The sequence below is a fragment of the Ischnura elegans genome, assembly GCF_921293095.1.
Source record: "Ischnura elegans chromosome 13 unlocalized genomic scaffold, ioIscEleg1.1 SUPER_13_unloc_4, whole genome shotgun sequence".
Classification (NCBI taxonomy): domain Eukaryota; kingdom Metazoa; phylum Arthropoda; class Insecta; order Odonata; family Coenagrionidae; genus Ischnura; species Ischnura elegans.
The window spans coordinates 10,127,706-10,155,559 of NW_025791660.1; the positions used below are offsets into that span (position 1 = coordinate 10,127,706).

The 27,854-nt window shown below is 39.7% G+C and overlaps 2 protein-coding genes across 2 annotated transcripts in view; both read left to right on the forward strand.

Annotated features, from left to right (window-relative positions):
* LOC124173313 (zinc finger protein 2 homolog) overlaps positions 1-18,749 on the forward strand; it is a 41,226-nt gene extending 22,477 nt beyond the window's left edge. The window contains exons 5-7 of the mRNA XM_046552832.1: positions 10,090-10,221; positions 11,454-11,526; positions 14,247-18,749. Of these exons, the coding sequence (XP_046408788.1) occupies positions 10,090-10,221; positions 11,454-11,526; positions 14,247-15,793 (1,752 nt within the window). The 3' untranslated portion in view covers positions 15,794-18,749. The remainder of the gene's footprint in view (positions 1-10,089; positions 10,222-11,453; positions 11,527-14,246) is intronic.
* A 4,110-nt stretch (positions 18,750-22,859) lies between these two features.
* LOC124173229 lies at positions 22,860-26,824 on the forward strand. Its single transcript, XM_046552758.1, has 5 exons — positions 22,860-23,213; positions 23,854-23,939; positions 24,020-24,202; positions 24,285-25,332; positions 25,426-26,824. Exons 4-5 carry the CDS (start codon positions 24,955-24,957, stop codon positions 26,050-26,052), a joined length of 1,005 nt encoding a protein of 334 aa, XP_046408714.1. The 5' UTR covers positions 22,860-23,213; positions 23,854-23,939; positions 24,020-24,202; positions 24,285-24,954; the 3' UTR covers positions 26,053-26,824.
* The last annotated feature ends 1,030 nt before the right edge of the window (positions 26,825-27,854 follow it).

Below are 27,854 nucleotides of genomic sequence, written 5' to 3' on the forward strand. Positions count from 1 at the left end.
TCTTTCACCTTGGCCTCACTGAGTCTTGGAAATAGTTTTCTGAGATGATTAAATGCTTCACAATCCCAGTTCAGGGCCTTAACGAAGATCTTCGTGAGCCCTAATTTGATATGAAGGGGTGGTAAGAATATTTTCTCCAGATCCACAAGACGTTCATTAGCCTCGTTAATCTCCCTGGGGATCAGTTACTTCCTTGGCGGCCATTTTGTGATGGTGTACTGATCTTTGGCTCGACTAACCCAGTGACACAGGAAACAGCACTGCTTTGTGTAACCTCCTTGTAAATCGGTGCAGAGGGCAATAACCTTAAGGTCAGCGCATACAGACCACTGGAACTGTTCGTACTTTATTGCCGGTAATAGGTTTTTCATGTTCTCGTATGTTTCTTTCATATGTATGGCATGAGCGATAGGGATGGATGGCTTTTCATTGCCATTGTGTGGTAACACTTCATTGAGACTTATCCTAGAGGAATCTACGAATAGCCTCCAATCTTCTGTGTTGTAGTTCAAATTCAGTTGTCCCATAAGCGATGGAATGTCACTGCAATACAACAAATCACCATCCTTTGTATAATTAGGAACTAGTCTCACCTCCCTTTTCCTGTACGTCGATATATTTACATTTTGATTTAGTAGATTCTATTGTTGCAGTAACTTGGGATGGTCTAAGACTCTGATCAGATCATTCAGCTCTTCCTGACTTATCACATGTGGTTCATTAATGCCCGGCGCTCGAGCGTAATTGGGGTCTGACTGTGCACTCGAAGATTGTACGACATCCTCACAGGCAGCTGGCTCTTCTTCGGATGAAACACTTCGCAGGGTGTATGAGTCTGGTGGTACGGGTACAGGGAGACAAAAATCATGTTTCATAGGTCTCCTCGCGGAATCCAAGTTAGGATACAGTATTTTATGATTCATGTTTTCAGAGAAACCTTTCATATTAGTCAGGCAGAAGTAACAGTCTGAAACATGATCACGGGGCTCGCGCCAAACCATAGGTGCAACGAACGGCATCGATGTATGTGTACCTTTCAACCATCCTGTGAGAGAACGCGCGCACGAGCGCAAAAACTTTGTTTTGGAGCCCAAACGTGATTCTGGTCGCTAATTCTACACCCGAAGTACAGATGGTAGGCTGTCTTCAGGAACGGTGTCAATGGCCTACTTTTTCCCTTAAAAATCACTTCCCCAAATGTAGCAGAATGAACCTGTCGAATTGTTGCAAGTTTTCGGCACGTTCGTTAACACCACCTTCCAACACCAAGATCAACTGGAAACTGAAATATTTGTTTCACCCAAAGGTGTTCCTGGTCACCGATTTTACACCTGAGGTACAGATGGTAGGCTGTCTTCAGGAACGGTGACAATGGCCTACTTTGTCCCTTGAAAATCAATGCCCCACATATGTAGCAGAATGAATCTATCAAATTGTTGCGAGTACTCGGCATGTTTGTTGAACACAATATACAACGAGGCGTGGTGTTACAATTTGGTGTTACCACACAGCGTAACACCACATTATAACACCATGATCTACTCGAAACTGATATATTTGTTAGAACGTAGGTTTTCGTGGCAATGGTTTGATCTCTGTATTTCACCAGGGTTTCCTTCCGCGTCAGTTTGTTTGTAGACAACAGTTTCGCAGGCTATCCTTCAGGCAGCGTCTTCAGGTCGAAGGAGTCAGCTGTTGGTTTCTGCCTCGCTTATATACTGTAGGCTGGATGAGAGCTGCACTGTGATTGGCTGTCTGACTGGGCGCTTCTCTCTGATTAGCTCCCTCTTTGATGACTCTTTTCCAGGCGCTGTGAAGGAAGTATCCGTCTTCCCTATTGAAATTCAATGGTGTTTTTTGAATTTCTATTGCTTCCCTGATTTGTCTTGGGAAGTATCGGCACTCCTTAACTAAAGGTTTCTTTTCCTCAAATTTGATGTCGTGGCCAGGTTCCGACCATGCATGCTCGGCGATGGCAGACAGCTGAAATTGTTTGTTCTTTTCACCGTCGCGGTCGTCCGGAGGCTTCCTAAAACGGATGCAGACGAGATCAGAGAACACGTTGCTTGCGTCCTTCGCGCCGCCAAGCCACCAAAGCCGAACACTACTGCCGAGGAGAGGAATGTCTTAAAGAGGCTACGTGAAAATAAGAATATTCCCATTTTCCCGGCGGACAAAGGCAACGCTAGAGTCCTGATTACAAAGGAGAAGTACAAGCAGAAGATATGTGACATTCTCAAATATGCCACCTACAAAAAACGGAAGACCGATCCGACGGCCAAAACGGAACACAGCACCAAGGCCATTATAAAGAAGTCTTCAATTACAACTGAAGAACAACGAGGACTTTTGCCGCGTGCCACTATGCCACCGAGGTTATGCGCACTCCCCAAGATACACGAGCAAGGAGTGCCGCTCAGACCTAAAGTCAGCCAAATCGACGCACCAAAGTACCATCTTGCGAAATACCTGGCTCAATCCCTCCAGCCACATGTTGGAAAACTTCATCTTATGTAAAGAACTCTGCTTACTTCATAGACATCATAAAAAATGTCTCCATCAAAAAATGCGATATTTCAGTGAGCTTTGACGTGGTTTCGCTTTTCACCAACATTCCGATTCCAGATGCAGTTGAAGTTGTAAGATCGCTCACATCCGATGGTATTCCAAAGTACATCCCGGAACTCGTCAAACACTGCCTAAGGAACTCGATTTTTCTATGGAACGGTTACTACTACGAACAGGTGGCGGTCGCGACGATTGCTTAACCACTATCACCAGTAGTGGCTAATCTCTTCATGGAGGAATTCGAAAAGGAGGCACTCGAATCCTGCGAAAAGAAGCCGAAGTTGTGGCTGAGATATGTGGACGACACGTTCGTCATCTGGCCCCATGGTGTACATGAATTACAATTGTTCCTTCTACACCTGGACTCACAACATCATGGAATCCAATTTACTATGGACATGGAAAAGGAGCAGTCATTAAATTTTATGGATGTCCTCGTGACCAAAAAAGACAGCGGGGGACTCAGCCATGCTGTCCACAGAAAGCTCACGCACACCGACCGATATCTAAATGCAGTATCTCACCATCATCCCAGTCAGAAGGCCTCACTTTGATTAACAGAGCGTATAATATCTCCGATGATAACTCCCTCTCCACGGAGATAAAGCACCTCACTACGGCACTGCAGAAAAATGGCTATCGGAGAGAATTGGTCCTTAGAAGGACCACAAAAGAAGAGGAAAAGTGACGCAAGGCCACCATGGAAAACCAGAGTGATGACGATGGAGAGGTAGATTCGTCAAGGAAGCTATACGTCACCATATTCTTCATTGCTGGAACGTCGAAAAGGATCGCCAGAATATTTAAAAAGCATGACGTGGTCACCAGATATAACTGTGTGACCAAGATAAGAGACTTCCTCCCCGGGCCGAAGGACATAATTCCTCAAGAACTGTACGAGGGGGTATACAAGGTGCCTTGCTCCTGCGGGAAATCCGACATAGGGGAAACGTGCCGCTCCATGCATGTGAGGATCAAAGAACATCAAAGGGCGACCAAGAACAAACTAGTTCAGCTCTCTGCCATCGCCGAGCATGCATGGTCGGAACCTGGCCACGACATCAAATTTGAGGAAAAGAAACCTTAAGTTAAGGAGTGCCGATACTTCCCATGACAAATCAGGGAAGAATTAGAAATTAAAAAAACACCATTGAATTTCAATAGAGAAGACGGATACTTCCTTCACAGCGCCTGGAAAAGAGTCATCAAAGAGGGAGCCAATCAGAGAGAAGCGCCCAGTCAGACAGCCAATCACAGTGCAGCTCTCATCCAGCCTACAGTATATAAGCGAAGCAGAAACCAATGAAGACGCTGGCAGGATAGCCTGCGGAACTGTTGTCTACAAACGAGCTGACGCTGAAGGAAACCCTGGAGAAACGCAGTGATCAAACTGAAATATTTGTTTCATGCGACTATGTGGTGTATATCTTCGCGCCTTTTTTATTTACCAGTCATCTATACAAAATGCCGATGAATGATTCAAAGTAGACAACGAAACCTTTATCCGTCAATAACGCCTTGGTTTTAGTGTATGCAGTGTAGACCGATAATAAATCTTTGCAACCCTAGGGTAGGGGGTACGTTTTCGAGGGTCTTGAGCTAGAGAAAAGAATGTTCCTGGGATGTAGCTAACTAAGAGTTCTCGGATTAAGATAAAAATTCAGAATTATGCACTCCAAACACGGAAAACACATATTAAATACCAGAAATACGTCTGCTAAAAAAATTTCAATCGATTATGGAAACACCACCCTGCCAAAAAAAACATTACGTGCTGAAACTTTCTTAATGAGGTATTGATAATCAACATCTCGAAATCTACCCGGTACAACCTTGAATGAAACTCGCGGCTGACCTTAAAGCCACCGAGTGCGTCCACCGGGTTGCGGATGGTGGGTCGACCTTTAGATATAGAGGTAAACTGCGAGATAAGCGAGTTCTCTCGTCGAATAAGCAGTCGTGGACAAATAGCGGCGGTGTTCTGAGGGGGTATTTGGCTACCCTTGGGTAAGGTAGACCATTTAAATGATACCAAAACCTGTGAAGATACCGTGACTTGGCGACTGGGGGCCGCCAACAATTATGCCTCTCATCACCCGGGGGAGAGGGCAGCAGCTCTTCTTCACATGTGCGAAGGTGCAGACAATACTGGTTGGTACAGCGACACACATACCACTACGGGCGTGGTAACATTTACTTTAACGGCTGTGGTACTGCGATGTGGAAGGAAAGGGGAAACCACCACATTATCATCCCGAGGAGTCGCAGCTACTCCACTCAATTTATATAATGACATGGTGGAATTCTCTCGGGTAAAATATTCCGTAGGTAAACTAGTCCCCCATTCGGATCTCCGGGCGGGGACTACTCGAGGGGTACATCGGTCAAACGAGACAGAATGTTACGCATAGGAACATGGAACGTCAGATCACTTCGTACCTGCGGTAAGCTAGAGAACTTGAAGGTAGAGATGCGAAGAATGAACCTCGACGTATTAGGCATCAGCGAAATGAAGTGGCCCCAGGAAGGAGACTTTTGGAGTGGAAACTACGGAATGATACACATAGGATCGCTAAATGGTAATGCTGGAGTAGGCATAATGCTTAGAAAGAGCGCCGGGATGCGTGCTAAAAGCTACCTTCAGTTTAATGAAAGGATAGTAATGGTGAAGATAGATACTAAACCCGTAGGTACTGTAGTGGTACAGGTTTACATGCCTACGTCAGACTATGAAGATGAAGAAGTAGAAGATGTCTACCAAGATGTAGCGGAAGTTATCAACCAGGTAAGAGGGGAAGAAAATCTTATTATTTTAGGTGACAGGAACGCCGTCGTTGGCGAAGGTCAAGACGGAATAATAACTGGGAAATATGGGTAAGGTAACCGAAAGGAAAGAAGAAAAAGGCTACTTGAATTCTGCACGGAGCACAGGCTAGTGGTTGCCAACACGTTATTCAAAAATCCCCTGCGAAGAAGATACACGTGGAAGATGCCAGGAGACCGCAGAAGATTCCAAATCGACTACATTTTAGTGAAACAAAGATTCAGGAACCAGGTGAAGGACTGCAAAAGTTATCCAGGGGCAGATATCGATAGTGACCATACCTTAGTTATGATGAAATGCCACCTTAAATTTAAAAAGTTGAAGAAGGCCGTAAAAAACATATGGCAGGTTGAAAAATTGAGGGAGGTTCAGCATCAACTGGCTTTTAAAGAGGCTGTGAAAATAAAAAAGGGGAGAATACGTCCAACAAACCAATAGAAGAGAGTTGGAATACCATTAGAAGTGGTCGGCAGGCAGCAGTTGAGGAAGTTCTAGGTAAAAAAAGAGTCGTTATGAAAAAACCATGAACACGCAGGAAGTATTAGATCTCATTGAAGAAAGAAGAAAATACAAGGCTGCGAAAACAGAGGAAGGACAGAATTGTAACAAGAGAATAAGGAACGAAATATGTCGTAAAGCGCGGAAGGCTAGAGAAACGTGGATGAAAACAAGAGGGAAGTGGATGCCGAAGACATAGGAGCCCCAATTTTAAGATCGGAATTTGATGCGGCTGTAAGAGACCTCAGGATAAATAAAGCGTCTGGCATTGGTGACATTCCTGCAGAACTAATTAAGAATTCAGGAGAGAAGACGTTGAACCAGCTATACAAAATCATTAGTGAAATGTATTCGACAGGTGAGATACCAAAGGCCTTCGAGAGGAACATTATAATCCCAATTCCTAAGAAGAAAAGAACGGAAAACTGCGAAGATTTTAGGACCATAAGTCTTACTACACATGCGTCGAAGATACTGACAAGGATCATCTACAGAAGAATAGAATGAAAAGCAGAAGAGTACTTGGGTGAGGACCTATTTGGATTCAGAAAAAACAAAGGCACAAAGGAAGCAATATTGGCCCTAAAACTGCTCATAGAGAAGAGAATGGAAAAGAACAAGCCAACGTTCGTTGCGTTTGTGGACTTAGAGAAAGCATTCGACAACGTGGATTCGAGCACAATGCTTGGAATCCTAAAGGAAATTGGGGTTCTTTATAATTACAGAAGAATCATCCACGGTTATGCAAAAACCAAGTGGCGGTGATAAAATCAGGGCCCAGCTGTGAAGAAGCAAGAATTAGGAATAGTCCAGGAAATAAAGCCCATAAAGGTGAAAAACCTTGCAATTTTTTCAAACTGAATCGATTTGTATAAAAATTTGGGATTAGACTAATTATACCCCCTACTTCAAAATCTATATTATGCCGAAGGGCGCTTTTTATTTTTTAGTAGGGGTGAAAACTACCCCTAAAAGCTAAAACTTAAAAAAATATATTTTAAAGCTAAATACGGGTAAAATTTAGTTTAAATTATTTGTATAAGAATTTTTTGCTTGGAAAATAATTTTAAGGCGTTTCAACCCATAATAATCAACCCCTATTGGGGGTTAATGTAAAAAAGAATTTTCAAACTAAATCGATTTGCATAAAAATTTGTGATTATACTAATCATACCTCCTTCAAAACTTTGTTACAAACCAAATCGATTTGCATAAATATTTGGGATTAGACTAATCACACCTCCTTCAAAATGTATACTATGCCGAAGGGCGCTTTTTATTTTTTAGGGGTAAAAACTACCCCTGAAAGCTAAAACTTAAAAATTATATTTTAAAGCTAAATACGGGTAAAATTTAGTTTAAATTATTCGTATTATTTTTTTTTGTTTCGAAAATAATTTAAAGGCCTTTCAACCCATAATGATCCACCCTTATTTTGGGTTAATGTAAAAAAATTTCCTATAAATATAAATTATTTATCACATTGTATCGTCTTAAACACTTTCTTACTCCTTTTATTATGTATTCACTTTTTTCTCTCATGATTTTAATCACAGCACAGAAAAGATATAACAATAAGATAAACAGAACAAACTTTGCCATGGTAACATTAACAAATAAATGTACATTTAGGTAGACATTACATGAAACACTATCAAACGGAGACTATATGGCTTCCAGTCTTCCCACCACATGCATGCACACAGGTCACTATGAGCGAGAGCACACATACTCACATATGCGTATGTATATATACATCTTATGGGTATGTGTGTTTATTTTGTAGCAAATTTGAGTGTATCGTTAGCTTCGAACGTAAAGTACACCAAGTATATTCTGAGTATGAGGAATGTTATGCTCTGAATTTTGGATTTAGAATTTTTCGAAAATAAATTTAATTGGTATTTCAAACATAGCTCCTTTAATTTTTATGATAGAAAGTTCATTTGAATTTTATTTTTTAGGGTTTTTACTGACTGCGAGGTCATGTGAATTAATTTTTTTTCGAGTCATTAATTTTGAAAAGGGAGGGATTTCAGGGTTTAAATAAGGTGGAGCTCCCTTGGAAATAGAGGTTTTAATTATCAATATCTCACCAAATATTTATTGTATAGAAAATTAAAACAAACCAAAATATTTGAAAATAAAGAAGCTACAATTTGTTACTGTTGCATTTTTCATATCTCCAGTTTTTTTGGAGTTATTTTGAAAAGAAGAGCATTTTTAACGAAATTGTAGAAAATGGCTTTTCACTTTTTCCTCCAATTTTTCCAAAATTTAGTACTGTAAATTAAACAAACTTCTAGAATCAATTAACGATAATTAAATAAAGAGAAATTCTGAAGGGCATTGATCAATTTTGACTAGTGTGGTAATAAGGAGTTGTTTTCACTGATTTTTTCGTAGAAAAAAGTAGGGACTGATTTATTTTTAATCATAACTTCCTCAAATTTCATGATAAAATGTTTTCTTTCTCATTTTAAGAAAGTATTTTAAAAACAATTTTAAACAGATTGCATAAGTTTTCTTCGAAAAATACATTTTTCCCGCTATTTGGTATTGAATCTTTCAAATTTCGCGTATGACAAACGTTAGATAACCATCAACATGTTGTAACTCAGTCCGAATTGGTCATAAAGGAAATATAAAATGAGAGTTTTATTTATTTATTTACAAGCTACAGTTTTGTAATTAACAATTTCCTAATAAAATTAATACTTTTCAAGTTATTTGCCTATAATCGATTAATATCGTTGATTTTTTCGTCAAAAAACTGTTACTTTCAATCGCAAATAACTCGATAAAAATTTATAATACGCAAAAAATGGACAGAATATTTTATTCTTAGAAATAACTTTTTTAATCGATTCCTGTGGTCAAAATATAATTAAAATTTTCCACCCCAGAGATGGGGTAGAAACCACCCCCACGGTAAAAGCGCCCATCGGCATGATATAGATTTTGATTTTTGGTATATTTCCTACTTATTGTTAAAATTTTAGGAAAATCGATTCAGTTTGAAAAAATTGCAAGCCAAAATACTTCATTTCCTGGACTAGAAAGGAGTGCGACAAGGCTGTACATTGCCATCCGTAATTTTCAACGTTTACATTGAGAAAGCCATTTATGAAATCAAAGAAAAGGCATTGGGAGTGAATATTCATGGAGAAAAAATTAGCATGCCAAGATTTGCCGATGACAGCCGTTATAGCAGAAACAGAGACGGATTTAAAAAAATATTCTGGTTAAAATGGGTAGATATCAACTGAAAATAAGCACGAAGAAAACCAAGATCTTAGTATGCAGCAGAAGAGAAGAAGTCAAGACTAAAATTAAAATAGGGAAGCAAAAACCGATAGAAGTGGATGAATTCTGTTTTTTGGGAAGCAAGATATCTAGTGACGGGAGAAGTAAGAAAGAAATTATTAGCAGAATAGCCCAAGCCAAGAGAGCATTCCACCAAAAGAGAGACCTGCTTATAGCGGGAAACTTAAGTATGGAAGTAAAGAAACTATTTATAAAAACCTACATCTGGAGTATTCTACTATATGGAAGTAAGGCATTGACAATGACCGCAGCGGAAAAAGCAAGGATGGAGGCCTTCGAAATGTGGCGCTACGGAAGAATGAGGAAAATAAAATGGATCGACCGAGTTAGTAACGAGGAAGTCCTAAGAAGAGTAGGAGAGAAGAGAAGCCTCATGAAAACCTTAATAAGGAGACGGAACAAACTTATAGGCCACATCTTGAGACATGACGGCCTGGTGAAGACAATCGTCGAAGGACAAGTGGAAGGCAAGAATGGAAAAGGAAGACCTCGAACAAAATATATGGAACAAATAAAGAGAGATGTGAAAGAGAAGAAATACGTAGGTGTGAAAAGATTAGCTGATGTGAGAATAGAGCGGACAGCTGCATCAAACCAATCCTAGGATTGTAGACCAGGGATTATGATGATGACACCCTTTCACCCTCGTGGTGGATTTTGATGTCGACCAGTGTTATTGTACAATTTATGGCATGTAAATGTATAATACAAGCAGAAAAGATGTGAATATTACAGAAGTGTATGTTTTGAGGTGGTGTGTAGATATTTATCAATGCAATAAATAGGAATTATTATTTCTTTGTGAACTCACAAAGCTTTTTCTATGTCTGTATCTCTGTCTTTGATGATGCCTTTTTTGGACTCATATGCAGGCACAGACCTCAACATCTTTCCAAGGCGATGAGGTGGATGCTGAAGGCACAAGAGCCGTTGTGATAGACCTTGACACTCTGCTGGTTTTGGCCAAGAACGAACTATCTCCCAAGGTGACTGATGCCACTGAGGTAGTTATGAAATTCACATTCAATTAAATAAATGGATTAGTATGATTTTTGGGAGAAATCCTGAATTTCAAGTACTGTAAACTCGGGCACTTGAGCTCAGATTTTGAAACCTGTATCATTGTTTTCAAAAATTGGCACAATGTATTGTAACCAATGCCGCTTGGCATTTTTTATGGGTAACTTTAAATCAGTGTTCACAAGGTAAGGAGAACTGATTCAATATCGTGTGTGATTGTGTGTGTGTATATATACAGGGAAGATTGAATGGAGTGTTGAGTGTTGCCCCATCCCCCCACGATTCCCCGCTTTCCTAATTTTGGATTTTCTCTGTTATGTGTACGTAACCAGGGAAAGGTCTGCATTTTTCCCAATCCCCTCCCTGCAAACAACACCCGTGTGCAGCAAATGGAGGGTGACAGAACCTGCACCCCTTCCTTCTAAAAAATGAGAACATGCTTTGGCAATCCCCCTGCCCCGTGGTGAGTATTCTATGAAAACCCACTTTTTCCTGAGTTTCCCCCAGTTGCCCCAACCTCAGAAAATAACACTCTCTGGTCAATAACATACAGACGAATTTCAGGTTGAGGAGACATTTCGACCACGGCTTCGTGTTGCAGCCAAAGGCTATGTCCGACAGCTGAGTGTGTCTTGCGTGTCAGGTGGAGGAGAGGTAAAAAGAGGAGAGAATCGTGGAGGTTAGACTGTGAGGTGAAGAGTGGCGAAGGAGGGGAAATGGGAGAACTGAACAGTGGATTTGCCATGCCAAGAGGAATAAGGTCAAACCACGACGCCTTGAATTAAATATTCTCTCAATCCATGGTGAATGAAGACGCTGCAGGACTCAGCCGAGGAGGTCATCCCTATCCATGACGGAGAGCCGAAAAGTGAAACTGTTATCCCACATGACTTCCCCCAGTTAAGAAGATTCATGAAAAAATCCCCTATGTAAACAAGAATAGAAGAACTAACTCTGAGGAAGACCTGTTGTCCCACATTATTTGTGCCTTGCATTTTGCTTGTTCTTTAGTCCCACACTTTTCCCCGCAAAGGATTTTTTATTTTAGTATTTCGGACAGCGAATTATTGGAGAGTGTTTAGGATTAGTGTTGGTGTTATCGCTTCATATGTTTTTGTATGCATGCCAGAGATTAACAAGAATTTAAGATTTTTGTTTCATTTTTTTCATTTTTTTATAGATATCATTTGTAAATCTGAAATCTGCTTACTTTCAGCCTACTGTTATGGAGAATGGGGAGCTGATTCAAAATCGAACAATGGCCATGGAGTCTATGACGGAGGCTGTGGGTGAGTGCTCTTCAGTGCTTAGAAAATGACTCTTCAGAAAAAGATTTTTAACTAATTCTAACTAGGTGAATGTCCAAAAGCTGGATCTCAGAATTCAATAAAATTCTGAATTCGATATTTTTTCATACTTTCCTTCCACACTCTTATTTTACAAAAGCATGTTTTTCATCAATATTTTCATTAAGTTCACTGAAACTTTTGTTTTTACATGTGGCACGACCCCGGGTCCTCGGTGTTACAATTGGGCACTTAAACCACTGCACTAACACTCACCCTTTGCAGAGTGGCTCTTATACATGAATATATTTGACCTGTAAATGTTTAACTGCATTTCAGTTTAAACTATTTGGCTATATAACCCGATACTGGGGCTGATTCAAGGACAGCCCCCAATGAACTATGTATACAAGAAATTATGTAACAAGAAAATTTGATTGAAATCTGAGACCCGGTTTTTAGACACCTCCCTTGTGATGGATGTAGCATCTGTATATTTCATCCATCTAATATTCTTATGTTCATGATTTATATTTCTGCTTGATATGTATCAGGTCGGCAAACGTCTTGTAAAATTTTCGTCATGCTTCAGTGATATTTAATGATATATGCAGGTATGTGATTTCATATGGGAATTCCTGGGTACTTTACCTAACAATTTTGTCTTTAACTGAGTAATAAAAAAATTCCCATTAAATCACTTGTGAAGAATACTAAGCATAAGATTCCAGCTATATACCATGTCAATTGTGGCATCGATGAACATAATTAACATGGAACATGTTGACATGAGCTCAAGTGGCTTTTTTCAATTTTGAAATGATGGTAAATTTTTGCTTCGAAAGACACCCCAACGAATTCACTGTTTTATGCTCTTGGCAACTGTGCATTAATAGGCCTAACCGTTCTTCACGGAAAAAGGGAGATAAGGAAAAAAAACTGATTTGGCTAAAAATAGACAACTCAATTTTAATACCATGCAAGCGTCAGTTGTAGTTCTGCAGAGTAATGATAGTGGGTGACCATGCCATGCTTACTTATTCTCGTTAGCTAAGATTTCAAGGTTATAGCTTCATCCAAATTGTTAAAGGTGGTACAGCGAAGTACAAGGCATTAACCTCCTTGATGGTGGATATGAGAAGTTAGAATTAATTGGATGTTAATTTAACTCATAACTGTTTAGTTTATTTTTCATAAGGTTGTTAAAGTTGTATTTTCTACATTGCTTCACATTTTAGGTTCTTTGAGTTTTATGAAAATTCACTCTGGACGCATTAAAAATTAAAATATAATTGTGATGATTGCTTCTGAAAATAAATAAATTATAAGGGAAGTATTAGGGGATTTGAAAATGGATACATGTTCACAACCTGGAAATTAGGTGTTTTTTCTATTTTTCACCTTTTCCATGCGTAGTCTATGAATCGACAAAGTGAGGAGATGAAACAGATATTCTTACAGACTTACACATGCATCAGGCTTCATGGTGATTGCTTGCTAGTCTTAATCCATGGTGAATTCAACCCTGAATATTGGGTCTGCCACCGAAACCAGACGATTGTAGATGGCACTAAGATGGAGATGGGAAGTATTGTGGGGGAAGGCTATTGATATGTTACAAAATGTACTGTTTGCCATTTCAAAATGTTGGATGCATTGTGCAAACATGGCAATCCTTTTGTCATTTTAACATTCTGCATAACTGGTCTGTTCTGATGGTTTTTGATACCAATCCATCCTGTACCATCCAGGCTCTCAAACTAAGACTGTGAGAAAGAGATATCAGCGGCACTGTGAGGGCATTCAAGGAGAGAGTTAGAACCCTTTCCACTCTTCTCATTTAGGATATACATTTACTGAAGGAATACTATAAAATTTCGGATCCTGATCCCATGCCTTCTGCAACTTTGGATCCGATGTATCCAATGAAGGGCAATGACCACAGATATTTCGATATGAGGCATCCCATATGTCCATCCCAATATAATACATAATGATCTTAGGTATGAGATGATTAATACGCCATGCCTTTATACTGTAAATAATGTTATAAATGATGCAAGGTGTTGTGGTTACGAAAGTTTTGTTTGAAATAGAGAGGTGTGCCCCTCAGATAATTTCATCTTCATTTACTGGTATTGTTGTTCTTGTTTACAAACTGCAAATATTTGTTTTTTAATAGGTTTTGTCCTTGAAGGCAAGTTCTTATAATATGCGATATTATTACCCATTTATCTTTCTCTCAATGATTTATTATGATGGCAATGATTTTTGTGAGCTTTAAATACCTTCTGGCTCCCATAGTTCCTGTCCATTTTTATTTTGCATATTTTTAGCCTTGCATTGCAAGATAGTATTTGCATTTAATAATGATATTTTTTTTCAATTCAACATTATGTGTGCATGCCATTTTTATATTCAGTTTATGATTACTTCTATGCATGAAAAAGTGCATTGAGGTATTTTTTGGAGTAGATACTTCAGTTTAGAAGGCAATATTTTGCTCAATTACTCTGAGGAGCAGTGTCACAATATTTGTGAAGAAATGGAAACCACCTTAAAAAGTGAACTAACACCTTGTTATGTGTACAGCATCTAATCGAAGGCTTGATTGGTTGAAGTTGCTACCTTGATATCTGCCTAAAGGCTGTCATAAATTAGTTCAACGAATCATAGATTTCATGGCTGACTTTACTTATTTTTAATGTGAAATTCTTTTCTAGGGTCTGCAGCTACTGAAAGAGCCGCAGTCCTTGAACCAAAGATTAGAAAACAACATTCAAGGAAAGGAAAGAAGGTGATGGGTAAAGGCATTAAAAAAATAACGTCGTGCTCAATTCCTAATGATGGACGGTTACATTCGGAATCTAGATATGATTCTAAAATCAGAGGATATAGAGCAACAAAGACTATTGCTGGAAAGAGAGGTGGTTGTGATAATGCAACAACCATAAAGTTTGTCAAGAGCACTGAGAAGGGAAATAATGGTCCCGAATCAGTCATACGGAAAAACGAGGTGAAAAGTACTTGCATGATCAAAAATCCTGGGAAGCGTGCAAGTTCAACGAAAAAAACATATCATTGCTTCAACTGTAGAGAAGCATTCAAGGCCAAATATGATCTCATTAAGCACCTGAAGATTCATTTCGGTTCTGGTAATTTGGATATTGATTCAAATTTGTCAATCGGAAAAGATTTGTCCCTCAAAACCTTAGTATCTAGAAGAGAAACTAAAACTTCTTGTCTGCCCATCTCCTCCAAAAGTTTAAATCAGCTGATGCGTAAAAGGCAAGGGGTGAGACAAAAAGGAAATGGGCTTCTTAATGATAACTTCGAAGGAACAAGGGAGAATAAAAATATGAGGGAAGTAAGGAGAAGCTCCATTGTAGATGGGAAATCGTGCACAGATAGTCCACGCACAACAAAGAAGTCTTATTCCTGTAATGAATGTGATGTGAAGTCTTTCCCTCCTAAGAGTGCCCTTGTCAGTCACATGCGGACTCATACGAAGGAGAAACCTTATTATTGCAATGAATGTGACAAGTCATTCTCTCATAAGAGTACCCTTGTCTGTCACATGCGGACTCACACGAAGGAGAAACCTTACTGTTGCAATGAATGTGATAAGTCTTTCTCTCAAAGGAGTCACCTAGTCGGTCACATGCGGACTCATACGAAGGAGAAACCTTATTATTGCAATGAATGTGACAAGTCATTCTCTCATAAGAGTAACCTTGTCAGTCACTTGCGGACTCATACCAAGGAAAAACCTTATTCTTGCAATGAATGTGATAAGTCTTTCTCTCAAAAGAGTCACCTAGTCAGTCACATGCGGACTCATACGAAGGAGAAACCTTATTATTGCAATGAATGTGACAAGTCTTTCTCTCATAAGAGTACCCTTGTCAGTCACTTGCGGACTCATACCAAGGAAAAGCCTTATTCTTGCAATGAATGTGATAAGTCTTTCTCTCAAAAGAGTCCCCTTGTCCGTCACATTCGGACTCATACGAAGGAGAAACCTCATTCTTGCAATGAATGTGATAAGTCTTTCTCTGATAAGAATACCCTTGTCTGTCACATGCGGACTCACACGAAGGAGAAGCCCTACTGTTGCAATGAATGTGATAAGTCTTTCTCTCAAAGGAGTCACCTAGTCAGTCACATGCGGACTCATACGAAGGAGAAACCTTATTATTGCAATGAATGTGACAAGTCTTTCTCTCATAAGAGTACCCTTGTCAGTCACTTGCGGACTCATACCAAGTAAAAACCTTATTATTGCAATGAATGTGATAAGTCATTCTCTCGTAAGTTTACCCTTGTTAGTCACATTCGGACTCATACGAAGGAGAAATCGTATTCTTGAAATGAATTTAATAAATCTTTCTCTCCAAAAAGTACCCTTTTCAGTCACATTTGGACTCATATGAAAGAGATACCTTATTCGTGCAATGAATGTGGAAACTCTTCCACTACCAAACAAAACCTTGTCCTACACATGAGTGGACATCGGAAAGAAGCTTTATTCATGAAATGCATGTGAAAAGACGTTCTCTTTGTAGCTCCACCTTTTCTATCATTTGCAAACACAGGGGGCTAGGTCATAGTTGCCTAATTAATTGGCATTCATTAGCAATGATGGTATATAATTCTTAATAATACGAGTACTGTTTGTACGAAATTAAAAAATGTCCCAATATATTGAATATTATATCATAATAATCGCCGCGCTCACTAGGGAGCTACGCCCCCAAGAACGCCAACGCGACTCTTCGGAACCGCTTCGCCGTTCCTCGTCAGGGGTCGGCTTCGCCGCCCGGGGGGTCACCCCCAAACGCCTGCTCCACCACGTCAGGTTTACTGGACCCACATCCTGCGCCTGCGACTCCTCGGTACGGCTTCGCCTTTCCTCGCCATGGTCGGCTTCGCCGCCCGGGGGTCGAAGTATGATGATGATTCTGCTTCACGACCTGCGCCCACGGCTCCTCGGAACGGCTCCACCGTTCCTTGTTTTAGGGTGGCTTCGCCGCCAAGTTTTTCACTCCACACCCCGCACAACGTACTACCAGCTGTCATCAATGTTGGCCATGGATTCGGTAGCTATGAATGGAAGGGGTGAAAGATGCTGCGGGATGTAGCCTCATGGTACCCAAGGTGGCGGCTTGTTAGCTTTCTTTAATTTTTTGGAGGGTGTACGGGGGTTACCGGGGGTTTTCTGCAAGTACTGACTGCGTTTATAATCGTACACATGAATTCCTTAGCGAGTCATAGGAGCACGGTATTACTGCGAAAATGTGCGAAAACAACAAAAATTGGCGACTTACAACAAAAAAATATTTTTTCGGTGGTCTTCCAGGGAGCCACGTGAGTTTTTCAGGGGTTTTCCTGCATTAAATTGGTTAGTCGGCCTACATTAATAATTCCAGCTCTCTAGCTATAGTGGAACCATGAAGTTTTGACTGTTACTAACATATAGATTTCACACTCCGTGTTCTCCATGTTGCGGTGCATCGACGCAGTAATAAGGCAACGCTCACGTGAATTTCGAGGCCGTACCTTAATGGGAAGTGCTTAAAAAATCGCGTTTAAGTGTCCATGTCCTTGAACTTCCATTTCACCCCTACTATTTTATTAATACATCTACATTACAAAATTTGAAGTTTTATTTCAGGTCCGTAAACGGGCCTGGGTAATTGAAAATGACGGTTAAATATAGCTGACACAATTCCCACTCTGAGTCAATAAAACTATACAACTCGGATGAACGGTACACTTAATGTGCGACTTATTAGATGATTTTAATTTTTTTTGGTAGGGTTTTCAGGGGGTATTGGGGGCTTTAGGTGCTTGTCCCGTATAATGCGTCACCGTTTACCTTCTATAAAAATTCCGGCTCTTTAGCTGTTGTGCAACCATGGTTTCGCGGCGGTCGCACCCCTATAAATTAAACATTCCGCATTCTCCAGGTAGCGGCGCGCAGGGGGATGTTGAATACATCACTCCTGCGAATTTGGTGTCCCTACCTCGTCGGAAAGTGGCAAACAAATTCCGAAAAATCTGATATTTGTATGTTGGTGGGATGTAAACTTCACGGCGGATGTTTTGTAAGTTACCAAACGTTGTAGGAGTCGCGATTTTGATTAATTATTTTGAAGTAACCGTGAGACTTACGGGAAAAGTAGGGTAGACCGATAGGGTGCGAAGCTCCCTGAACGATTTTTCCGGAGATTCCGAACATTCATATGGCAAAGACTCCGGCCGAAATCCGAAATTCAATATTCCTAATGTCAACAATGGAAAATCGAAAATCGTTAATTACTCGAAATTCGTTCGACTTGTGGATATTCAAATACAACCAAAAAATTAAACAAAAGGTCTAGTATGTGTTGGTTGAAGGATTTTGTCCTAGGATTATTGCAACTGTAAAAAAATCCAAGTATAGGCCCATTAGGAAAACATTAGAAATTTACAAAAAGTCATAAAAAATACCTTTAATTATAATATGGCATGGAAGAATAAACCAGAGAATCAATCAAAAAATCTAGTTTATGCCATTGGAATTTCATATTCCTGAGACGTTTACAAATGCGTAATAAAATGAAAAAAGTTTTAGTACAATGAGGCTTCCATGTTAATTCGGATCGATATCTCTCAAAAACCTATCGACTTTTTTGAGTTTTCGGATTTTTCCCCCCGATCAATATTTTTTCTTCACTTCCGATAAAAATTTCGTCCTCCCACCTCGTCGGAAGTGGTCGAGAATTTGTATACGTGAATCAGTCAGTGAGTGATTTGTATGCCATGCATCGGGTTATCGGGTTGTATATATAATGTGTATAAAATATAGATATATAGACGGGCTATGTATATAATAGACTCAGTTAAGTCTGTGAACATCTTTTTATAAATGTTCAATTACATTTACTGTGCCATATTTTCAAGGTCTAAATAATTTATTCCTTTGTATTTAACTGGTTATTATTTTACTGTTAGAAAATTATTTAGATTTAAATGCAAGCTATGCATTTCAACACTGTCGATAAAAATCTGAGGCACTTTGTCTCAAGAATAATTTTCAATGCAATGTCAATGTTAATTGTGTGAAAAATTAATGTGTAATTGTCTGATCAATGTTAGTTGATGTAGTGCTTCTATGTAATTTATATGCAAATATCAAGTTAATAATAATATACGATTGATGAAGAGAGTGCTGAACTGAGTGACTGGTGTGTTTTAATTCTTGATGTACCCACATGCTTTTCAATGACTACATCAGTATTGGGTTGTTGTCTGAATGCCTGCACCACAATCACCGTGCAATTATTTGTTCAAATGACAATAATATTTCATCTTGAAAACATTGCTAGCCGTAGTTAAGGCTTAAAAGATCAATGAAAGGAATTTCTTTCTCAGGTGAATGGCCAAATATTTCCATGCAACTGTGTCCCGTTCATAGGCACGAAACAAATAACTTTCCTGCTGTGTATAAATAGATTTTTTAGGTAATTTGTCTCACACACGTGGTTTTGCTTCTCGAGATGTATAAATTGAGATGATTTTATCATGGACAAAATATTTCACGTGAAAAAATGTGGTCAATATACATATTTTATCGTTTATATATATATATATATATATATATATATATATATATATATATATAAATAATTTAAGTTAATGTCAATACACACAGAGACACAAAAAAGAAACACTCACATTGGATAAATAAACTTGTGAAGCTATCGAAGCACTTCCGGCTTCTTCGTCAGCTGAAGAATGAATGGTGAGGAAAGGAGAGGGTTGGAAAAAGGAAAAAGAGGGGTAAGGGGAGAGGTGTATGGGGAGGGGGGAGTTAGGAATAGGGGTTAGGATGCAATGTTCAAACCCGGGAAGCTATTGGCTTGAAAGTGCCAAATGCACGCCAATTCGAGGGTGTGGAGGTTGAGGGCGGAGTCGGTGGGAGGGAGGGAGGCAATAATGGATACTTTGTAGCATTGATTGAAAATGGAATCATGTGAAAGACAATGTGTGGGAACTGGTAGAGAGGAGTGGGGGGAAGATGGACAGCAGGAGGCGCGATGATTGTTAATTCTGAGATTGAGAGGGGTAGTGCATAGGCCTATATAAAAAGCGGGGCAGAAGTTGCATTGAAGGAGGAATATGATGTTGGTGGAGGTACAGGTGGTGGAAGGAGATATCGGGAGGAATTTTAGTTTGGAGAGGAAAGAGGCTGGGGGTGGAGAGAGAATTTTACAGGTTTTACATCTAGGACGGTTGCACGGTGAGGGTGGGGTAGTGGGGACTGAATTCAATTTTTGAAGGGGGCGGGTGGCTTTGAAGATGGTGCTGAGGTTAGGTGGTCTCTTATACGTGATCCGTGGAAGAGAGGGGAAAATTTGTGAGGTGGATTTGTGGTTGGAGAGAATGGGGTACAAGTCCTTCAGGATGTCCTGTAAGGCATGAGCACCGGGGAAGTAAGTGGTGAGAAGAGATGGAGAGCAATTCTTTTCCGCACGGGGTTTATCGGACCTGTAGGGTTTTTTTCTAATTTTGTTGATTAACAGTTTATCGGGATACCCGCGGCGTAGAAGAGAAGTGTGTAGATTGGAAAGGAACTTCTCGAGGTCTTCGGGGTTGTTGCAGATTTTGTGACCACGGACGGAGAGAGAAAAAGGGATTGAACGTTTGGTATGTGGTGGGTGGCAACTGTCATAGTGGAGGTATTGCTGTCTGTTGGTGGCTTTGATGTGGACAGATGTCTTGAATTTGTTATTTTCGGAAAGAAGAATGTCCACATCTAGGAAAGTGATGTTAGTGTTAGAGATGGAAGAAGTGAAAGAAACTGAGGCGGAAGAGTTAAGCGAAGAGACAAAGGTGTTAAGGGAATTGATGTCATGCGGCCAGAGAATAAATATGTCGTCAATGTATCTGAGCCAAAGGAGGGGTTTTAGAGGGTAATTTGATAGGAAATTTTCTTCGAACAGGCCGAGGAAGAGATTTGCATAGGAAGGGCTAAACCTACTTCCCATAGCACAGCCGGAGATTTGCAGATAGTGGTTGTTATTAAAAGAGATATATATATATATATATATATATATATATATATATATATATATATATATATATATTGTGACATACTGACCTTATGTCACGCATTTTCTCTCGTTATGTAATGACCCGAGTAGGGGATGATCACATATGTGTGGATGAGTGTGGGTATGTCTGAGTGTGTGCGTAGTAGTGTGTCATGCCCCGGGCATGAGGTAAATGTGACTCACAAATGTTCAGTGTTTGGTCGGCTCGGACCGATGGTTGCCCCACCCAACAGTGAGGCCCAAGTGCAACCCCTCCTGTCCCAAAAAACCCATCCCCTGTGTATCATCCCCCTCCAATATCACTATAAAGCGGCGGACGGAGAGAGCCTCCAGGCGAGAAATTCTAGTACGGTCGACGGGCGAGAAACGCTATCCTGATCGACGCAGAAAGGGATTGATGACGTGCCAGATTGGTCGTCATCTATCTGGGTTTGCAGAAAGAGTGCTGTTAGCGGGACGAGATTGTCTACGGAGGTAGCCAGCAGCGGAGAGCAACATTGCAGACGAGCGACAAGCAGGACCAACGCCCAGAGGTCGGGAGGAAAAGTACCCCCGATCCCACGGACATTTGGGGTCCAACGTGTCGCATCATCGACGGCTCCTACTGCTCAAGGCTCCGAGAAACCGTAAGAACGTCGCAGTCAGCGACCCGTCCCCGTGCTCGTTCACCCAGACCCGATTTAATCCCCAAATTGTGTATCCAAATTATTTGGGTATTTTTCTCTCCATCCCGGTGCGCCGTATGTAATCATCAAACTGTTGACTCCTTGTCAGAAATCTAATTCAGTGTTACCACGAGAGCAGCCTAAAAACTTAATTTGGGCAAATTGTAAACTCGGCCCACGAATCCTACCAATCACAAATTGTTGCTTTTTTTTGTATTTCTTTTGGAGGGGGGGCAATCGAACCATATCATCTTGTGCACTTGTCGTTCACACCATTCTCATCAGGGCATTTAATTTCAATAAGTGTGTGTGTATGCTATGTTCAAAGTGGAAAATATATTTTTTTTATGTTTCAAAGTACTCAATAATCGTTCGATCATTCCGTACTCGGGACCATTGATGCCCTCCCCACCCAGTAAAAAAGGTGGCGTTTTCATGTTCCGCCACAATGTATACATCATCATATATATATATATATATATATATATATATATATGTATAAAATGTAAACAAAGTATACCAAAAATGAGTTGATCGTAACTCAATTTTTAATTAAACAAGTATGACATGTGGAATAGGTATAAAAGAAAACGTTGATAATTTATCTGTATAAAAAATTTTCTGTGACACAGGTACATTGCAAAAAGTTAATTTATAAGGGACGTAGAAAATTAAGAAAAATCCAATGGAAAATAACGAAACGTACTACTGAAATTTAATCCCTCCAAATTTATTATTACTTTTTTGTAATTCATTTGCTTTCATCTTTACTCCCAAAATGCACTGGGCTTAATCCCGCGAATATTCTTGTGACGCTTGTGACCTTATGCTACATGACGCCATTATCACTGATTTTTCTGTCACCATAGAGTCACAAAGCTGTAGCTGCAACAGTTATCGCTCTTTTGGGTTAGATACTGTGTTTAGTGGTAGATGGCCGATGTTCCATATAAAGTAATGTACGCCGACGTGAAGTACAAGGACGAAAAGGTGTAAGATGTGCCCGTTGTGGATATATCGGATGTGGACCATAGCAAAGGGTATGCAAGAACCCCTTTCCTCCCAAAAAGTTGTACCGACTTTGAAGCTGGAAAATGGTACAGCGTTAGAACAGCTACGGGTGGTGCTGACGGTCGGAAGCATTTTTATTATGCTAGAATCGGAAGGATAGCAGGGAAGGTTATAATATCATACAGGCTCATCCTGTGTTCATGTGTTCGCTTTCATGTGAGATAATATTTCATGGTGAATTAGAGATTAGTGGATTTCATTATTATCGTAATTGATTTCAACTTCTAAAACAGAATTGAGGGTTTCGAAGCGTGTAAACTGGCCCGTGATGAGGTCTGAGGAAGTATCCGGAGATCATTTGACATCCGGAACGGAAGAGGAGCTTTTCAATGCCACCAAAGTATTGCAAGATGCCAGAACGGTGAAAGTAAGTGCATTTTCCAATGCGAAACTGTAGGATTGAATTTACTTTTAAATGTATTTATTACTTAAGCGTGATTTTTAAAAACCATAACGAAATAAAATTGTTTCATTTTTTTAAATTTTTTTTCAGAAACGTAATTCGGCGCTGCGGTGGAAAAATGATAAGCTTACCCTTGAGAAGCTATCAGAAGATGGTTTTTTCTCCATTCGAGAAGGTGTAGGTGACGCCGAAAGTAGTGGGTCTTCCAAAAAGGGTGTAAATGGGGAAGAAGAATTGGCAAGCTCCAGGAGCGTGTAAAGGTTTTGGAGGGTGAATTAAGGAAGGAGAGGGCCTCGTCAAAGCTGAGGGAGGAGGAGTTACGAAGAGCTAAGGATGACGAGTTATTTTTTGAGAGAGTGGAGGCTATAATAAGTTCTAAAATGGAAGCCCTTCGCGAAAGCCTTGCGGAGGAAATAGCCGGTGCCGTTTGTGCTAGAATGAGCCCCCTCCTATGTAAGTGCCTTTCCTTAATAACATGTGCGGGACTTGATTTCCACCCTGCCTCACTAATTGTTTAAGTTTTGCGCTCAGGAGAGTACCAGTAGGGTACATGAGAGGAAAGTCATGGTAACGGAATAATTTAATTTCCTTGCTATGTTTCTGTGAACTAGTCCATTGATACATTTAACTTGTTGGCATATGTCATTGTTATGAAAAAATCTAGTTCTTGTTAATCATGTTTTGAAGGCTATTAAATTTTATTCCATATTTAGTCTTCATTTATAGAATCAGGATGTTTCATACATTGCCATTTTGATGAATTATTCCTTAGTAAGTATGTAACCTTCTCTGCGAAAGGGTTATTCCGGGTCAAATCACCAATAATCATGCTAGATTTTGTCCACCATCTCAGAATTTCAAATGAAAGAATTTCACTCGCTGATATGTTGAACCATGTAAATTATTTCCTCTCTTTGCACTTAAACGTGTGCTTGTTGCCTTGTGGCTCTTTTCCACTTAGGAGAGTGCTGTAGATTAGAGAGATTGATTCTTGTCAATTTGTGATACTTATGATTCATTTAAATGTAGTCACTTATCTTCTTACAGGTGATAATTTTCGCTCAATTATATGCATTCTTTCATCTTCTTACAGCCGACCGTGGTAGTAGCTCATGTGGGGCCAGCTCTGATAGCAGCCTTGCATTGGATGGTGCAATACCAAGTGCTTAGTCTTCTAAGGTGAAAGCCTCTTTCAATACGTTATTTCATTATGATATTTAAAATAATGGTTTCCTTAATGTTTTCCTTTTCAACTATAGGCTCTAATTGGGGACGTCTGTTGCAGTGGGGGAAGTTATAGGCTGCTGAAGTGTAATCCAGGCAACCTGAGCTTGTGGCATATACCCTCTTAACAGGCTGCTATGCTGAGCCTCATAAAATGAGGGTGCGTAAAACTGCAAATACTGAAAAGTTCTCAAGAAAATTTTTAGTTGCTGCCCAAGGTAAGACAGTGAAATCAAACTGATTACAATCAGGCTTATATTATTAGGACAATAAATCTAATGATGAATTATCTTTGCACAGATCTGTATATGGAATGGCTGGAAGGCTGCAAAGGAGGAGGAGAGAGGAAGTACAGCCCTTCCAAAGTGGTGGAGCTGGTGGCAGACTTGCCTCGCAAGTTGGCGGAGTGTGCCACTAACATGGGACCGAAAAGAGGCATCGATGCCAGAATTAGTGCTGAATTAATGCCAGAAAGAATGATAGTTGTTGCATTTTTTGTTGGCAATGGTTTGTCTTTGCCATTGACTTTAGTATTTTTAATTCGTTTATCAAAGTATCCCTTTGATATTACTAAAGTTATTGCATTACATAGATGGTTTACCGATTTAAGTAATCGTGGGAGGAACATGTATTATTACTGTGATATAATATTAGGCAAAAGTTTTTATTTTTATGGTGTATAGAGGAAATCTACTCGTTTCAGGGGGGACACTGGACCTATTGCGTATTTTACGCAAAACGGGCGCCACCAGCGAGGTTGTGGAACAGTTGCGCCAAGATTTAGAGCGCAACCATGACCTCGTGTGGCGTTTGAATGTCGACCGTTTGTGCGGGCCGTGGACCCGCTAAAGCCGTACGCGCTAAAGGAACTAGAACACCTTCCTAGCGCGTACGGGTTAGGCACATCCCTTTGCTGCAGGAAAATCTCTAAGTCCCCTAATTTCTAAAAATAGCTCAGACATGCTACGACATGTCTGACGACGGCGCACGTGCCAACGTGGGAGGTGGGTTGGAGAGCGGTCGGCGTCGGTGCCGTGTAAGAGCTAGCAATTTATTTTTTATCAGATTGACCCCTCCAGAAGTGTATGATGGTATTCGCGAGGATGTGCGTGATAGTTTGCCTCCTTGTGTCAGTTGGTTTGTCTGCTTAGAATGTGACGGACGTACTGGTGTGTTTTCTCACTTACATGTCTTCTTAAAAACAATTGACAAGTGGCCACTTAGTGATTTAGTGAACTATTTTGACTGTGTATTTGACAAACAGTACCTTTTGGATGTTCAGAAGTGTCGCTCTGAACGCAATACTTTGAAATACTGCTCTAAAGAAGATAAACATTTATTGACAAATGTGAGTGTATCGAAGTTAAATTTATTTTACCAAAGTCATGTTTGGTGTTCAAGAGTTAGTAGTTTTAAGTATTCTGATCCTATTATTTTCCAGCACCGTAATAATTATAAGTTTTTTGAAAATTTTTATAAATCGTCCAAGAAGGAGGAGGTTCCTGATTTTAAATACTTTAAGGAATATAATTTATCACATTGCGAGTGGGCAGATAGATGTGCGCTTTGGTGGAACTCCAAAATAAAAGGTTGGTACCACAAACAAAAAAATTCATATTTGAATGGAGAAAAGAATTGCGGTAAAAGTAGCTTTGTAAGTCGTTTGGTCGGGCGTGAAAATATGAAGTTTTCTTATTACCCCGACGTTAGTAAATTTGCTTTTGGTGATCTTGATGTAAATTTCCATAAAGTAATTATTTATGAAGAATTTGATATTCAATATTATTGTATTAGTATGTTAAAACGGCTTTTGGAAGGATTGCCATTTTGTGCTCCACAAAAATTCACTTCTGGTCAGGTTGTGACATGGCGACAGCCAGTAATATTTGTAAGCAATGATTTTAAAATTTTTGATGACGCTCTTTTATGTAGGTTACAGGTTGTACAGTGCAATGGTGCCTATGTTGAAGAAAAGGCGCGTTTATTATCGGCGGTCAAGATTGAGGAGTCGGAGAGTATTTGCGAGGAGGAAGAAATTTATACGATATCGTCGTCCGACGATAAATAAACGACGTAAATTGTATCGTAAAATATCAAGGTTTCGATTTAGTCCAATAATGAGAGTAACAGAAAAAGATGCTAGTTGGTCGAATATGATGTTTGCTTTTCACCATGTAACTGGCGTTAGGGATGATAAAATGTTTAATTCCCAATGGGGATCTTCATGGGTTGGACATTCCAAATTGTTTTCTCAGCTTGGCAACACATGGAATCGTTGGTTAATTAATAACTGTTTAGTTGTGTATGACAATATTCGCGTTTTTGCAGTGAAATACGAGTTTGATAAAAGTTAAACCACTCCTGAAATAACAAAGTTTATAAAAAGTAGAGTTACTCCTGGTGAAAGTGTTGAAGGTATTGATTTAACAAAATATCGTGAGTCCCGTTGTTTAACTCCTAGATTATTATCTTATCAAAGTAGGAAATTTGACTGTGGTGGTTTACCGGATTCAGCAATTGTTGCTACTCATAAAGATATTGATAATGTGAAAGTGTACCATAAAATTCCAAAGAAAGTTAATTTGAAGATATATCCTGGCTGTCGCCATCCGTCACATACCTCTGATGAAAGAAGTTCTCAGAAACAATATATTTGTGATCAAGGTGGTAAAGGAATAATTCCTGAACAATACTTTGGTGGTTTACGTGGAGATTCCAGTGATTTTGACAATCCATATTCAGCTGTCATTGTGCAAATAAGATATAGAAAAACATTATATACAAGAAATACTATGAGTTCGAGAGTGTAAACTAATCCTGCTCCTGTAAAACCCCCAGGTTCTAATAAAACTGTTGGATCATGAATTCTTCACGTTATTCACCTATGGCTGTACTTCAAATAACTCCTGAAGAGATGCAGCGTTGTTTAGATTTGTTAAGGTATCTCACCAGTAAGTACGTCACGGAAAAAAATAGAAATTTTTTTTCACTTTGCGATTCTGGCCTCAGTATATTAAAAACATTATATTTTGCCGAAATATGAATTATTACCAAAGAATGTTAGTTGTTGCATTTTTTGTTGGCAATGGTTTGCCTTTGCCGTTTTGAATTTAGTATTTTTAATTCGTTTATCAAAGTATCCCTTTGATATTACTAAAGTTATTGCATTACATAGATGGTTTACCGATTTAAGTAATCGTGGGAGGAACATGTATTATTATTATGATATAATATTAGGCAAAAGTTTTTATTTTAATGGTGTATAGAGGAAATCTACTCGTTTCAGGGGGGACACTGGACCTATTGCGTATTTTACGCAAAACGGGTGCCACCAGCGAGGTTGTGGAACAGTTGCGCCAAGATTTAGAGCGCAACCATGACCTCGTGTGGCGTTTGAATGTCGACCGTTTGGGCGGGCCGTGGACCCGCTAAAGCCGTACGCGCTAAAGGAACTAGAACACCTTCCTAGCGCGTACGGGTTAGGCACATCCCTTTGCTGCAGGAAAATCTCTAAGTCCCCTAATTTCTAAAAATGCCGAAATGCCAGGTGGGACGCAACTAAAGTAGCACAACGGGGTTTGGGAGCATAAGATGCACCTCTGTACACTGTACAGACTTTGGCCGTAATCCATGCAGCCATTGAAAGGGTAGCGGACAAAGAGACATCCTCTTTTATGTATACAAAGATTTAGCTTAGCCAGAAATTATCATATCACCGAGGAATGACATGAATTCCTCCTCCTCCAAAGCTAGGTTTACATTGCTGTAGTTAGTATATATGCAACTGAGTCTGCAAATGTAAGTTTGCATCATTATTCACCTACAGAGGTGACATTGGGTGTTTGTTTATTTATTGCCAAGGCTGATAAT